Source organism: Galeopterus variegatus, unplaced genomic scaffold (assembly GCF_000696425.1).
Source record: "Galeopterus variegatus unplaced genomic scaffold, G_variegatus-3.0.2 Scaffold233, whole genome shotgun sequence".
NCBI lineage: Eukaryota > Metazoa > Chordata > Mammalia > Dermoptera > Cynocephalidae > Galeopterus > Galeopterus variegatus.
The window spans coordinates 532759-549076 of NW_007726344.1; the positions used below are offsets into that span (position 1 = coordinate 532759).

The 16318-nt window shown below is 51.2% G+C and overlaps 1 protein-coding gene across 1 annotated transcript in view; it reads left to right on the top strand.

Moving 5' to 3' along the window:
* Positions 1-16318, top strand: part of FLYWCH1 (FLYWCH-type zinc finger 1) — a 34177-nt gene that overhangs the window by 13989 nt on the left and 3870 nt on the right. The window contains exons 3-10 of the mRNA XM_008566281.1: positions 421-496; positions 1212-1642; positions 2133-2600; positions 3721-4179; positions 4349-4612; positions 7931-8194; positions 9085-9357; positions 10598-10670. Coding sequence (XP_008564503.1) covers positions 1318-1642; positions 2133-2600; positions 3721-4179; positions 4349-4612; positions 7931-8194; positions 9085-9357; positions 10598-10670 — 2126 coding nt within the window. The 5' untranslated portion in view covers positions 421-496; positions 1212-1317. The remainder of the gene's footprint in view (positions 1-420; positions 497-1211; positions 1643-2132; positions 2601-3720; positions 4180-4348; positions 4613-7930; positions 8195-9084; positions 9358-10597; positions 10671-16318) is intronic.

The window sequence follows — 16318 nt, forward strand, 5'->3', positions numbered from 1 at the left end:
GGGGCGGATGGGGGGCAGGCTGTTATGACCCCACCCCCACCGCCTGCCGCTCGGCGCCTTCGGCCTTGGTTGCGACCTGTCGGGACCCTGGAGCTGACCAAGCCTTTGGGAAGCTGAATGTGCGTCCCCAGACAGGGGAACCTCAGGGCAGAAATGGGGACCAGTGGGAATTGGAACCACAGAACTTGGGGAGGGGGTGACAGTTCACTAGTGTGGAAGCTAAACATATCACGGGGTGCTGCAGTCTTGTTTCCCAGCTATTACTGAGAGGTGGGAAAGACCCCAACATCCACTCGCCCCCAAAAGACAAAACGGCCACCTCACACTGGTGACTGAAGCCGCAACTCCCCAAGGCCCCGCTGTGTAGCGCTGCCCAGCCCTGTGCCTGTACCCCAATGTCCATCCTTTCTCCCTCTCCAGGCTGGAAGCCGAGGAGCCCCCAGTGACCTCGAGGGATTCTCCAGACTCCTCCACAGCCGGTCCCCGCCCAGCTGAGGTAGCGCCAGCAACAGCTCAGGCTCAAGGTCGCCGCTCTCATGGGGCCCCGGCACCTCCTGAGGGCTAGAGTGGCCTGGGAACTCCCGACTAGGATAGGGGCTGGGTCTGTGTGAGCCCAGAAAGTCCCACCTCCCAGGGCCAGGCTTCAGCGCCGTCCTCTCCGAGTGCTAGCGCTCCCTGGCCTGTGCTCCTTGAGAAGGGTGCATGGTGTCAGAGTGAAGTGTATGGGGCACGTCCCCAGACATCTCAGCGGAAACAGGGTTCAGCTTCCTGCCTGTTCAGCCTCAGGCATATGCTTGGCCTCTGGTCTCGGTGTCCTCACCTGGAAACTGGGTCAATAGAATCGTCGACTTTCGTAACGGGGGCTGGAAGGTTAAAGGGAAAGGCGTGGGAAAAGCTCAGCACGTGCGAGGCTCAATGGGTAGTTGCTCCGTTATTGGTCCATTACTCTCCCTGACAGCACGTTTTGAGAGGCGTTTATTGTGCACGTTGTTACAGGTGGGGAAAGTGAGGTTTGGATGGGGAGGTGATGTGCCCAAGGCTGCCAGGAGAAGCCCCAGCCCAGGGTCCATAGCTCCATGAAGTCCCTCCCCGGCCTCTCAGCCCAGGGGCACCAAGGCAGCCCCATCTGCCCCCACCTCCATCCCAGATCCATTTTCTGAGCCCCAGACCCCAGGGCTTCCTCTACTGATGGATTTTGTCTCCTCCCTTAGGACGGAGCCCCTGGACTCCCAGGTTCCTCGCCAGGGAGGAGCAGGAGAAGGAGAAATCCATCTGCAGGGCTGCGTGTAGCCTGAGGGACAGGCCACTGGTCCCAGAATGCCCCTGCCCGAGCCCAGTGAGCAGGAGGGTGAGAGCATGAAGGCCGGCCAGGAGCCATCCCCTGAGCCGGGCACAGATGTCATCCCGGCATCCCCCAGCAAACCCAAAGAGTTCTCCAAACTGGTCCTGCTGACGGCCTCCAACCAGGACGGGGATGGGGTGGGCTCCAAGCCCAATGGCATGCACCGCGTCATGTCCCTGGAGATGTCTGGCCCCCCCACCCTCACCAGCACCCTCCAGGTCCTGCCAGCCAAGGAGCAGGGGGGGGCCATTCAGCCAGGCCCCCGGGCCCTTGAGCAGAAAGGCAGCAAGCTGGACACAGGTGAGGCATCAAGGCCTGCTGCCCCTGGCCCACCCACCTTGTGGGCCTAAATGCTCAGACTGGGCCCTGCATACTCCCCATTCTAGTGGGGTAACCTTGGCCATCCCATGCCTGCTCCCAGCTGAGCCTTCTGGTTTCTAACCATGACACTGTCCCAGGCTGGCGTGACGATCACACGATAGTCCCTGTGCTGTGTAGCAAATCCTGGGTTCTGGATCCTTACCAAGTTCATGGGAATTGCAGTGACATGCAGTAAATTCCTTCAGATCCTTAAGAATGCTCACCATCACTCCCACCTTCCAAGCCAAATCTGGCCTTGAGAGTCTGGACTTCTTGCCTGGCATCCAGGCACACGAGGAGACCACCCCCACCCACAGTGACCCTGCCCTGCTCCAGAGCCCCCCCAATCACCCTCACTGGCTCTCCTCCATGCCTCTGGTCTTGAGTCTTGCTCTGGGTGAGCTAATCCAGCCCCTCCTCCCCCCAGCAGCCCTTAAGCCCCTGGAGTTTCTGAGGACCCCGTTTGGGGGCCGCCTGCTGGTGCTCGAGTCGTTCCTGTACAAGCAGGAGAAGGCTGTCGGGGACAAGGTGTACTGGAAGTGCCGGGAGCATGCGGAGCTGCGCTGCCGGGGCCGGGCTATCACCCGTGGCCCACGGGCAACAGTGATGCGGGACCACTGCCACCCACCAGATGAGAAAAGCCTGGAGGCCCGGCGCCGGAGGGAGAAGCTGCCCAGTCCAGCCCTGCCAGAGGGCTTGAGGGATCCCCGGGGTCCCGAGAACCCTGGAGGCCGAGTGCAGGAGCCGCTCAAGGGAGTGGACCGGTGGCTGTGCCCTGAGGAGCCGGAGCCCACCCCTGAGCTGGTGCCGAGCAAGCCAGCCCCGGAGGAGCACCGGGCACCCCAGGCCCTGCCACTACTGAGCTTGCCTCCCAAGAAACGCCCAAGGCTGGGGATGGGTGAGTACCCACCTCTGCTGCCTCTACTCTGGGTGGGTGGGAACCATGGGCCCTATCCATACCCAGATAGAAATGTGGGGTCCTGCATGTTTTTTTTTAAGTGTGCCCAAAGTCGGGGCTGGCTGGTTAGCTCAGGTGGTTAAAGCACAGCCTTATAACCCCAAGGTCATGGGTTTGGATCCCTGTACCACCCAGCCACCAAAAAACCAAGAAATGTGCTCAAAGTCAAAATGGCTTTTTAAAATACAAATGTGTTCAAATGATCATTCAACCCATGGGACAGAACTACTGCTCCTGAACTGGTTGTGATCTGGGTGAACTTACAGAATTTTCTGATGCAGCTGGGTCTGGTGTGGGGCCCAGAAATCTGAATTTTAACAGCTCCCAGGCAATTCTAGCATCCTCTAAATATGGGAAGGACGCCTTGTGGAAAAGTCTTGGGCTTGGAGTCCCAGGTTCAAATTCCTGCCCCAACTATGATATCCTTGTAGCCCCAGAAGCTTTGCTTAATTTCTGGAGTTTCAGGAGCTTTATCCTGAGATGGGTGTGATAACCTGGATTGTTATGGAGATTGTAGATTTCCATCCTTGGGAAGTGCTTGGCACCAGGTCAGTGGGGGTGGGGGTGAGGCTCAGGAAGGGGTAGATTGGAGTTTTTATGCTGTTTTTATTACCATTTATTACCAGTAACTAGGAGATGGGCATGGGATGAGCAGGCTGGGTGCCGCCTGACCCAGAAAGGGTCAGCTGCTGCACTGGGGACCTGGGCCAGGGAGGGGAGGGCTAGAAAGATACTTATTTTTCACTGTGTATCTCTTGGTACCATTCAAGTTTTTCAGTATGTGCATGTATTATTCAATGAAATTTTTAAACAAACCCTAAAAAAAAAAGTATGACCAGGAATGACTGACAACATAAGCTGCTGGATCACAGCCCAGTGTGGTCCCTTTGGAGTGTGACCTTGGATGTGGTTCCTCTGCTGACCACTAGGAGAGACTGCACCTCCTCTTTGGGTCGCTTGGGGGGGTGTCCAGTGGCAATGGGGAAGCCACAGTACATGTCAGCCCTAAAGGAGAAAAGTGCACATCAGTCCCCAGCTCTGGCCCGGGTGCCTCCTGCAGGCCAGGCCTGGTCCCTCGAGTTCCTGAGGACGTGCTACGGTGGCAGCTTCCTGGTGCACCAGTCATTCCTGTACAAGCGGGAGAAGGCTGTGGGTGACAAGGTGTACTGGACGTGCCGCGACCATGCATTGCACAGCTGCCGCAGCCGGGCCATCACCCAGGGCCAGCGGGTGACTGTGATGCGCAGCCACTGCCACCCTCCTGACATGGAGGGCCTGGAGGCCCGGCGGCAGCAGGAGAAGGCCATGGGGATGCTGCAGTCCAGGCCGGATGGCCCCCAGGGCCAAGGAGACAAGGTGCTCCAAGGCGTGGACAGTCTGCTCTACCGCAGGGGGCCAAGCACCTTGACTCTGACCAGGCCCCAGCCCCGAAAGCGAGCAAAGGTCAGAGATGGGGCGCTTCCGGCCCAGCCCCAAGACTTGCAGGGATCCCCCGATGAGGACCAGGATGCTGACCCGGGTGAGTGCTCATCCTTCATCCTTTGGGACTCCCACAGCCCCCAACTGGCCTCGCCTGAGTCCTACTTCTGAGGTCCAGGGAGGTAAGGGGGGGTGGGAGGAGGCCTACCCAGCCCTGTCCTCACCTTCGCCAGGCCCCCTTGCCTGACTGCCTCTCCTATTTCCTGCAGGAGGCCCTGAGTTCCTGAAGACTCCCCTGGGGGGCAGCTTCCTGGTGTATGAGTCCTTCCTCTACAGGCGGGAGAAGGCCGCGGGGGAGAAGGTGTACTGGACATGCCGGGACCAGGCACGCATGGGCTGCCGCAGCCGGGCCATCACCCAGGGCAGGCGGGTGACTGTGATGCGTGGCCACTGCCACCCGCCCGACCTGGGGGGGCTGGAGGTCCTGAGGCAGCGGGAGAAACGCCCCAACCCAACTCAGCGAGGGAGCCCAGGTAGCTGAGGACAGACTGGGAACTGGGCCCTGGGCAGAAGAGCCAGGGCCCTTCCCCCACCAGCAACCACCCCCCTCTTTCCTCCATGAACATTTCGGAAGGAGTTAGTCTTCTCCATCTTCCATTTCCTCGCCTCCCACTTCTTGGCCCAGCTGGTTCCACTGTTTGAGTGTGTCCTGCTCTCACAGGGTCCCCCCGCCCTCCCACTAAGCCCAGCCACACCCTTCCACCTGACCCGCCCATGATTTCAGCAGCAGTTTGACAAACCCGTGCTGCCTTCCCTCCCCCTCCCCCTCCCCCTCCTTTATGTTTTTTAGAATTGATAGTACGATTGTCACAGCGTAAGTGGACGAATACAATTCCCAGTAACAAGCCTGTCCTATGTCCGTCAGAGTGGCTAAGGGCAGAGGAGGTGATACGTACATGTGATCAATTTCTTCTCTCCCCAGCCGCTCTCCACACATACCTGAAACCGTCCTTAAAGGGACCCGTGAGGAGGGTCCCACTCTATTCTTTTCCTCTTCCTCCACCTGGTCCCAACAGTGCCTGGCATTATTGACTCTTAGGGTCACAGTAACATAAATGTTCCTGTCCTCATCTGGCTGAGAAGAGCCATCTCAGCTGCGCCTTCTCAGCTCACCCAGCGCCTCATTCGTGCCCGCGAGGCATCTGCCTCCCCTTCCAGAGGCTCCTGTCCTGTGGTTTTTGAGTTGGCTGAGTTGCCATTAGGGCCTTCTGGCCCTACTCAAACTTGAGATCTATGATTTTTTTCTTTCTGACTCTCTGTCTATTCCCTTTCCCGTCAACTTAATGTACAGGGAGGTGATGCCACAGGGTAAATAGCTGCCCTCGCCTTGTCCGCACCCCCTGATAACAACTCTGGGCGGGTTCGGCTGTTCTTTAGGGTTTTGACTATGCCTCTGCTGTTGTTCACTGGTTTTTCAATTTCCTCGTTGCCTGTTGACTTCCAACAGGGGAAAGTCTAGCTCTTGGTGCACGTGCTGCACGGGCTCGCTGTCATTTCATTATGCAGACTGTCTGCGGGGATGGCAGCATCCTGCGGTCCCCTCTCCTTCCTCGGGCAGCTGTGTTTTCCCTGTAGTTTCTGTCTGCCGGTGTTCTCTGTCCCCATTGCTTTCCCTGCCTCTCTTCACACCTTGTGTGGATCAGATATCAAACAGCTCCAGGTTTTGTCTTCCAGGAGCTTCGGGCCTTCTCCAGCCTGGCTGGCCGAGGCCGGCCCACCTTCACCTGGGATTCACTTTACCAGACTCCCGCTTCTCTTTCTCAGGTTTCTCCCTTGTTTTGTCATTTGGGGAAATCCCTCCTCTCGTCCCTCCTGAGCCAGAGCCCTGGGTGGTGACACCTCTGAGACCAGGAGTGACTGAAGATGTCCCTAGCCTGCCCGTACGCTTGGCTGAAAGTGCAGCTGTTGGCGGAGGGCCAGGCTCGCGCTGCTGTTTTCCAATGACTCAGCCTATGTCTGTGACTGGCTGAGCCAGAAGCTTTAGGTCTTCTCTCCACCCTGCTGCACCTACTGTGCTGGGTGCATGAGGGGCCTTTCCAGGCCACACCTTGTCCCTTCAATGCAGAGCAACTTCTTGTGTCCTATAACCCCCTGTCATTTCTTTCCATTGCTTCTGTTAGCCAAATGTTGATCCTCCCGGGAGGACTGATTATTTTGGGGGCACCATCTGAGGTTTTCCTCAATTTTGTTTTCCAATCCTTCTATTTAATTTCTTAAGTGTTTGCTCTTAAAGTCGAACGTCTCCTTCACATTCCATCCAATCTCAGAGTATGGCAGCCTCTGTCTCTCCTGCCTGGGCAGCAGCTTGCACTCTCACGTGCCTGGTGTCAGTCCGTCTGCTTTGGACTCTGTCTTGCAGGGTTCAGCTCCTCTCAAGTGTCTGGTGATGCTTGGCGGGCTGGTCTTTTGCAGGTGAGGCTTTGACAAGCACTGAATGTGGCTTAACTGCAGGGGCTGCGATGGCAGGTGGTATTTCATCCACTGGACCCCAGGCCTTGCGTCTCTGGATCTTTGGGCTGGTCAGTGCCCACGGGAGGAACCTCCTGCCCAGCAGGCATGGAAGCCTGGCTGCCGGCAGGGGAAGCAGGTGGAAGAGTGGGCGCCCCACATGCCGACATCATTCCCCTCCCTGTGAGCCAGCGCCTCCCCCCAGAACTTTCTCTGCCAGGCACAGGTTCCTGCTGACTGCCCACCTTGTCTGATTGCTCTTCAAGCAACCACCTTCCGAGGAACCCCGAGCCTCCAGTCCCCAGGCTTGGCATGGCCTCTCCCCATTCTCAGGCTGGGTTGACCTCTGGTTGGCCACATCCCTAACCACATGCCACATCTCTCCAGCCACTCGCATTCTGTCGGCATTTCTGGTCTACTGTCCTCTCTGCTCCAAATCTCTGGCTCTGTGTCCTGTGCTTCTTTCATTCCTTGATGGACGTTTTAATCAAGTGTGGAAGGAGGCAAAACACCCCATGGTCACATAGCTTATTTCCCCCAGTCTGGTGTCCCTACCAGTTCCTCTTGGCTGGCTGTGTCCCTCTGTCCCCTTCTGCTCCCTTCTGGGCCTTGCCTTCTCTGCTGCTTCTAAGGTGGCTCCACAGCCCAATGCCTCTGCCTGGCCCTCGCCTCTTTCAAGCTTTCCCACTGCCCTGGCTTCTGTGGCTGCCTGCTGTGCAGATGCCTCCCCAGGCTGTCTCTAGCCACCTCTGAGTGGCCCCTGTGCCTGGATGGAGGCAGGGAGTCCTCTGAGCAGAAGGCCATATTCAGAATAGTGGAGGCTGCTCCCTGCTGCCTCCAGCAGCCCTCGGGTGGGATCTCCACCCAGACTGAGCATTGCTCACTGCCCACACCCCCCATTTAGCTCCTGAGCGCTTTGTCCCCAAAGGGCCATTGCCCTGTTCCTCTAACTGAGCAGGTACAGCACACCCTGCCTGCTGGCCCTCCGTGGGTGCCTAGGACAGATGAGTGACCATGGCCAACACCACCTTCCTGCAGTGTCGGGAGGTGGGGGAGCCCAGCCTCTGCCTGCAAGGGCCTCACTTGGTCAGTCTCTGGCCTCAGGAAAGGGATCCCTGGTAGCCAATGGCCTGATTGGGCTTGGGGCATGGCAGGGTCTGTGTCCTAGGCTCCAAGGCCACCTCACTGTGAGGAGGGGTGCAGGCACGGGATGGGGTGGGTGGGTGTCACTCCAGGAGCCACGCTGCACCTGGCTCTGAGAATAGGGGCACCCCCCACACACTCCTCCATTCCCAAGGCCTGGGCTCAGGCCCCCTCCCCTGACTGCCTCCATTTCTCTGCAGGAGGCCCTGAGTTCCTGAAGACCCCCCTGGGGGGCACCTTCCTGGTGTATGAGTCCTTCCTCTATAGGCGGGAGAAGGCTGCGGGAGAGAAGGTGTACTGGACATGCCGGGACCAGGCACGCATGGGCTGCCGCAGCCGGGCCATCACCCAGGGCCAGCGGGTGATGGTGATGCGCCGGCACTGCCATCCGCCTGACCTAGGGGGGCTGGAGGCCCTGAGGCAGCGGGAGCAGTTTCCCAACCTGGCCCAGTGGGAAGACCCAGGTGCGGGCAGGAGGGGGCGGGCAGGCACGAGGCCTGGTCTCTCTGCTGCCCAGCAGGCCCAGGGGTTTGAGCCCCAACACGACATGGAGGCTCTGCTGGGACATTCTGTCCGAGCCAAGTACAGTGGTCTGTCCACCCAGGCTTGGAGTTCCCAGAGGGCAGGGGCTGTGTCTGCGGGCTCCATGCCTGGAACTGGCTGTCAATTGCAGAATCCTGCTCAGACCACTAGTGCATTACTGGCTCCCACATGGGGTGGTGCACCTGCACCTGGGGCCCCTCTGCCTGCCCTCATTAGGTCTCTCTCAGGTTTGATTTCCATCTTTTCTCCCTGCCCCATGCTGTCCCCAGCAGCTTCTGCTGTCACGTGGTTCTCTGTGGCCTCTCCAGCCCCAGAATTGCTTGGCCTTTCAGTTTGGCTTCCTAAAAGTCTGAGAGTCTGATTGGTTGCCGACTGGGTGGACAGGGAGCTGGGAGGTCTTGGTGCACAGTTCAGGGCAGCCACGGCCCCCCAGACTGCCCCACTGGCCTCTGCCCTGGGGTCTCTCCAGCAAGCATGGAGTTAGGGGCCTCCGGGAGAGCTTGTGGTCCAGGTGGCTGCAGGCCAGCCTCTCCAGGCAGCGCCAGAGTTCTTGGAATGGGATGGCTAGTCTGTGTTTGAGGGTGTCCAGGCTGTGGGCTTTGGTCTGGTGGGCCTTAGCTTCAGTCCCCAGGGCTCCGAGGTGCAGGCAGAGGGCTGGAGGGCAGTGACCAGCGTGGGTCCTGCTGGGGAGTTGCAGTTTCCTGGCTGATGGGACAAGGGAAGCCCTCTGTCCCTGGCACCCAGGCCCAGGCCCCTGCATCCAAGGCCTGGGCTCTGGTCACCCCACTCATGTTGTCACTTTCCCTTTCAGGAGCCCTCCGGCCCCTGGAGTTCCTGAGGACTTCCCTCGGGGGAAGGTTCCTGGTGCATGACTCGTTCCTCTACAGGAAGGAGAAGGCGGCTGGCGAGAAGGTGTACTGGATGTGCCGGGACCAGGCTCGGCTGGGCTGCCGCAGCCGGGCCATCACGCAGGGGCAGCGGGTGATGGTGATGCGCCGGCACTGCCACATGCCCGACCTGGCAGGCCTGGAGGCCCTGAGGCAGCGGGAGCGGCTCCCCAGACTGGCCCAACAGGAGGACCCAGGTACAGGCAGGGATGGGATTCAGGGGTGGGGGGTACAAAAAAGCTGTGGGTGTCTCAGACTCTGCCAGCCCAAGGACAGACACTGTCATGGTCAGGCACCCTCTAGCTCAGTTGGTTACAGTGCAGTGTTGGTAACATCAAGGTCAAGAGTTCGGGTCCCCGGACCGGTTCCCGCTCACTGGCTGAGTGAGGCGCGGGAGTAACACCGAGGGTTGCGATCCCGTTGCTGGTCCCGGTCCGGTATGGGGGCGACACTGAGGGTTGCGATCCGTTGCCAGACACGGAAAAAGACAAAAAGGAAAAAAAAAAAAAAGAGTTCGGGTCCCCGTACTGGCCCACCAGGCACCCCCCAAAAAAACTCCTACCCTAACTACCATTTTCTCTCCTTTCTTTTATTCTGTGAGATCTTTTTTTTTTTTTTTTTAAGATGACGGTAAGGGGATCTTAACCCTTGACTTGGTGTTGTCAGCACCACGCTCTCCCAAGTGAGCTAACCGGCCATCCCTGTATAGGGATCCGAACCCATGGCCTTGGTGTTATCAGCACCACACTCTCTAGAGTGAGCCACCACTGGCTCTATTCTGAGAGATCTTAACTTTTCACAGATCATAGTCTCTTTTGAAAATCTGATGAAGAATATAGACTACCCCAAAAGAATGTACTAATGTTTGTATGTGTGCACACACACAAAGTTTTCCAAGTTATTAATTTCATTGAATTGGAATGGGTCCCCTTCACATACAGAATATGAAACCAGTCTGTAGAAAACATTATGGGTCTCACACTAGTTCATGTGAATGTCATAGACCACATTGTGTAAACAGAGAAATGGACCCACGTTGTATGAAACAATCCAAAGAAACTTGATTTCTGCTTTATAAAAAGGAGATTTCCATGAGAAAGCCACTACTTGGCTTAAACAAGAGCCAGAAGTTGTAGAGTGGCTTTGGCACAGTGAAGGGCAGCTTATCTTTAATATCTAGTTGATTCCCAGTTTGGTCGATGATGAGAGCTGAAGACCGACTCTTAGGCTCTCAAGCAACTTATTTTGCCAGGCACAGGTAGTTTTGGGTGTTAGGAAAACCAAATTCCTAATGACTCGCCAAATCAGAGTCACTCTACCTGGATTACTTTACCCTCAAGGCCTTGAGATCATCACTAACAAGATGTGTGCCATTGGTTCTATCTGCTTCAACAAGAAAAGAATTATTAATTTGTGTTTTAAAATTTTTTTCCTTAGAAAAGATAAAACTTCTGCCTAACATTCAACTGTGCTTCAAGACTTGTTCTCCAGAAAGCCAGCAGATATGTGGGTAATTGTATGAGTCATCCAGTGCTGTGTCACAAATTATTTCAGAACCTAGTGGCTTAAAACAACAAATATTTACTCTCTCTCATAGCTTTCGGGGGTCAAGATTGCAGGAGTGGTTGGGCTGGGTGATTCTGACTCAGGGTCTCTCATGAGGTTGAAGAAAAGATGTAACCAGGGCTACAGTCATCTGAAGGCTTCAGTGGGGTAGAAGATCTGCTTCCAGAATAGCTCATTTAACACAGGGCTGTGAGCTGGAGGCCTCTGTTCCTCACCACATGGACCTCTCCTCAGGGCTGCTTGCTTGTCCTCAAGCATGGTGGCTATCTTCCCCCAAAAGGAGTGATCCAAGAACCAGTGGAGAAAGAAGGCAGCCGCCAACAGCAGCAGAATTCCTATTCTTCTCAAGTACCCCTGAGCACTCTCCAGGATAGACCATGTCTAGGCTGTAAAATAAGACTCCATAAATGTAAAAGGATTGAAATCATACAAAGTATGTCTTCTGACCCCAGTGGAATGAAATTAGAAATCAATAATGGAAAGAAATTTTGGAAACTCACAAATATGTGGAAATTCAACACCACACTCCTAAAAAAAACTAATGAGTCAAAGAAACTATCACAAGGGAAATTAGAAAATACTATGAAATGAATGAAAATGGAGACACAACATACCAGAGCTTATGGGATGCAGTGAAAGCAGTGCCTAGAAGGAAACTTATGGCTATAAACACTTACATTAAAGAAGAAAGATATCAAATCAGTAACTTAAACTTGCTTGTTAAGACACTAGGAAAAAAAGAACAAATTGAGGGCCAGCCCGTGGCTCATTTGGGAGAGCGTGGTGCTGACAACACCAAGTCAAGGGTTAAGATCCCCTTACGGGTCATCTTTAAAAAAAAAAAAGAAGAAGAAGAAGAACAAACTGAACTTAAAGCAAGCAGAAAGAAGGAAGTAAGAAAGACTAGAGCAGAAATGAGTGAAATAGAGAGTAGAAAAATAATAGAGAAAATTAATAAAACCAAAAGTTGGTTCTTTGAAAGCATCAAGAAAATTAACAAATCTTTAGCTAGACTAATCCAAAAAACTAAAAAGAGAGAGAGAAGACTCAAATTATTAAAATCAGGAAAGATGGGACATTACTACTGACCTCACAGGGAAATAAAAAAGGATCCTAAGGGAATATTACGAACAATTGTAAGCCAACAAATTAGATAATTTACATGAGATGAAAAGAATTCTGGGCTGGCTGGTTAGCTCAGTTGGTCAGAGCACAGTATTATAACATCCCAATATAGGCCAGCCGCAAAAAAAAAAAAAAAAAAAAAAAAAAATCCTAGAAAGACATAAACTACTGAAACTGACTCAAGAAGAAATAGAAAATCTGAATAGACCTACAACAAGTAAAGCAGTCAAATTAGTTATTTTAGAACTTCCCACAAAGAAAATCCTAGGCCCACTTGACTTTCCTGTGAATTCTACCAAACATTCAAAGAAGAATCAACACGAGTTCTTCACAACCTCTTCCCAAAAATAGAAGAGGGGCCGGCCTGTGGCTCACTCGGGAGAGTTGGTGCTGATAACACCAAGGCCATGGGTTCGGATCCTATATAGGGATGGCCGGTTAGCTCACTGGCTGAGCATGGTGCTGACAACACCAAGTCTAGGGTTAAGATCCCCTTACTGGTCATCTTTAAAAAAAAAAAAAAAAAATAGAAGAGGAGAGATCACTTCCCAATTTATTTGGTAAGGCCAGTATTACCCCAATACCAAAATCAAGCAAAGGTATCACAGGAAAACACTGTCTCTTAGGAATATAGAAGCCGAAATCCTCAACAGAACAGCAACAAACAGAACCCAGCAACATAAAAAATTATTATTCACCATGACCAACTGATATTTATTCCAGGAATGTAAGATTAATTTAACATCCAAAACTTAATGTAATCCACCATATGTGCAGAATAGACTTATCATAGCAGGCCTGAGATTGCTGCATCTAGGATGACCTGCTTGCGAGTCTGGCCCTTAGCTGGTATCTGGGAACTTGACTGGTAAACATTTCCCTTACTGACATAATGCTGTGCCTAAATGATAACAGTTGTTCACTCTTACCTGTTTGTACAAAAAATGTGATTTTTGGTGAACACCAGCTTTTCTTCTGAGTCTGGAATTTCAGTGACTGAAGTCATGATGTGCTTACCTGGCCAACCCCCAATAAAAACCCTGGACTCCTAGGCTCAAGCAAGCTTCCCTGTTGTACAACACTTCACATGTGTTGTCCCAACTTGTTGCTGGAAAATTAAGTACATTCTGTGCAACTCTGGGGGACAGGACTTTTGGGAGCTTCTGCCTGGTTTTCTCTGGACTTCACCCCATGTACTTTTTTCTGTTGCTGATTTTGCTTTGTATCTTTTTTTTTTTTTTTCCTTTTTGTCTTTTTTTGTGTCCGGCAACGGATCGCAACCCTCAGTGTCGCTCCCGTACCGGACCGGGACCGGCAATGGGATCGCAACCCTCGGCGCCGCGCCCGCACCCCGCTCAGCCAGTGAGCGGGAACCGGTCTGTACGTGGGATCCGAACCCTCGGTGGGAGCACTGCCACGCTCCCAAGCAGCGCACTGTAGCAGTGCACCACCGGGCCGGCCCCTGCTTTGTATCTTTTCACTGTAATAAATCTTAAACATGAGTATGATTATATGCTAAATCCTGTGAGTCCTTCCAGTGAAATGACCAAACCTGGAAGTAGTCTTGGGGGCACCAGCACACCATATTAATAGAGTAAAGGACAAAATCCACATGATCATTGAATAAACATGAGAAAGCATTTGACCAAATACACCTTTTAATGATGGAACACTCGACAAACTAGGAATAAAAGGGAGCTTACTCAAACTCATAAAGAACACCAATGAAAACCCCACAGCTAACATCACACTTAATGGTGAAAGACTGAATTTTTTCCTCTAAAATCAGGAAGAAGACAAGGATGTCCAGTCTCACAACTTATAGTCAACACTGGACTGGAGGTTTTAGCCAGCACAATTAGACAAGAGAAGGAATTAAAAGATATCCAGATTGTAAAGGAAGAAGTTAAACTGTCTCTATTTGTGGATGATGTGATCTTATATATATGAAATCCTAAGGAATCCACTAAAAAAAAAAAACTATTAGAACTAATAAACAAGTTCAGCCAGATTGCAGGGTACAAGATCGATATACAAAGATCAATTGTATATTTATATGTTTAGAATGAACAATACAAAAGTGAAATTTAGAAAACAATTCTATTTACCAAAGCATCAAAAAGAATGAAATATTTAGGAATAAATTTAACAAAAGAAGTATAAAACTTGTACTCTGAGAGCTATAAAACACTGTTGAAAGAAATTAAGTATCAAAATAAATGGAACTACTCATATATCCCATGTTCATGGATTGGAAGACCTAAGATACATATAGAAACTCAAGGAGCCCAGCATAGCCAAAACAATCTTGAAAAAGAAGAACCAAGTCAGAGGACTCACACCTCTCAATTTCAAAACTTACCACAGAGCAACAGTAATCAAGACAGTGTGATACTGGCATAAGGATGGACACATAGATCAAGAATTGACAGTCCAGAAATAAACCCTCAGTGATCAATGGATTTTCAACAAGCATGTCAAGACAATTTAATGGGAAGGAACTGTCAGCAATGGTTCTGGGACAACTGGATATCCACATACAAAAGGATGAAGTTGTACCCCTTCCTCACACCATATACAAAAACGAACTTTAATTGGATCATAGACCTAAATGTAAGAGCTAAGTTATAAAACTCTTTAAAAGAACAAAAAGATAGTAGTAGATTTCTGTAACCTTGAATTAGACAAAACTTTTTAGATAGAACACCAAAAGTACAAGCAACCAAAGAATAGATAAATTGGACTTCATCAAAGTTAAAAACTTTGTGCTTTGAATAACACTATCAAGAAAGTGAAAAGACAACCCACAGAATGGGAGAAACTATTTGCAAATCATATATCTGATAAGGGACTTGTATCCAGAATATATAAAGACTTCTCATAGGGCTGGCCCATGGCTCACTTGGGAGAGTGTGGTGCTGACAACACCAAGGCCGTGGGTTCGGATCCCTATATAGGGATGGCTGGTTAGCTCACTTGGGAGAGTGTGGTGCTGACAACACCAAGTCAAGGGTTAAGATCCCCTTACTGGTCATCTTTAAAAAAAAAAATACTTATAACACAACAATGAAAAGACAACCCAATTAACAAATGGACAAAGGATCTGAATAGACAGTTTTTCAAAGATTTAGTTTCTTTGATGAATTCAATGAAGTCTAAGATATATAAATGGCCAATATGCATAATGAAATATGCTCAACATCATTATCCTTGGGGAAATGCAAATCAAGACCACAATGAGATACCACTTTATAACTACTAAGTTGGTTATTTAAAAAGAGAGAGAAAACCAAAGTCAAGGGTTCAGATCCCTGTACCAGCCAGCCACCAAAAAACAAAACAAAACAAAAACCACGTCATTTTTAGAAGGCTGGCTGGTTAACTCAGTTGGTCATAGTACAGTGTTATAACCAAGGTCAAGGTTTCAGATCCCCTTACTAGCCAGACGCTCAAAAAAAAAAAAAAAGACAAACTTAAGTGTTGGTGAGGATATGGAGAAATTGGAACATGATACTCTCTTGGTGGGGATACAAATGGTACAGCCACTTTGGGAAATACCTGGCAGTTCCTCAAAATATGAAACATAGAGTTACCATATGACCCAGAAACTTCACTCCTAGGTACATACCCAAGAGAAATGAAAACGTGTATCCACATGTAGATGTACTCAAATGTTCATATCAACATTATTCATTATAGCCAAAAACTGAAAACAACCCAAAATATCCATCAATGGATGACTGATAAATAAAACGTGCTATATCTGTACAATGAAATATTATTTGGCCATAAAACGGAATGAAATACTGATACATGCTACAATGTTGATGAACCTTGAAAACCTCATTTTAAGTGAAAGAAGTTAGTCACAAAAGAGCACATGGTATATATAATTCCCTTTATTTGAAATGTCCAAAATAGGGGCCGGCCCATGGCTCACCAAGCCAAGGGTTGAGATCCCCTTACCGGTCATCTTTTTTTTTTTCTTTTTTCGTGTCCAGCAACGGATCGCAACCCTCAGTGTCGCTCCCGTACCGGACTGGGACCGGCAATGGGATCGCAACCCTCGGTGTTGCGCCCGCACCTCGCTCAGCCAGTGAGCGGGAACCGGTCTGTATGTGGGATCCGAACCCTCGGCGGGAGTGCGCCACCACACTCCCAAGCGGCGCACTGTAGCAGTGCGCCACCAGGCCGGCCCAATCTTTTAAAAAAAAAAAAAAAGAGAGAGAAATGTCCAAAATAGGCAGATCTGTAGAGTCAGTAGATTAGTGGTTGCCAGGGGCAGGGGAAGTTGGGGGTCTTGGGGTGACTACTAAAGGGTGTGGAGTTTCTTTTTGGGGGTGGGGAGATGTTCTAAGAGTGATAGTGGTGCTGGTTGCATAACTCTGCAACTATATTAAAAAACATTGAATTGTACACTTTACATAGGCGGATTTTATGGTCTATGAATTATAGCTCAATAAAGCT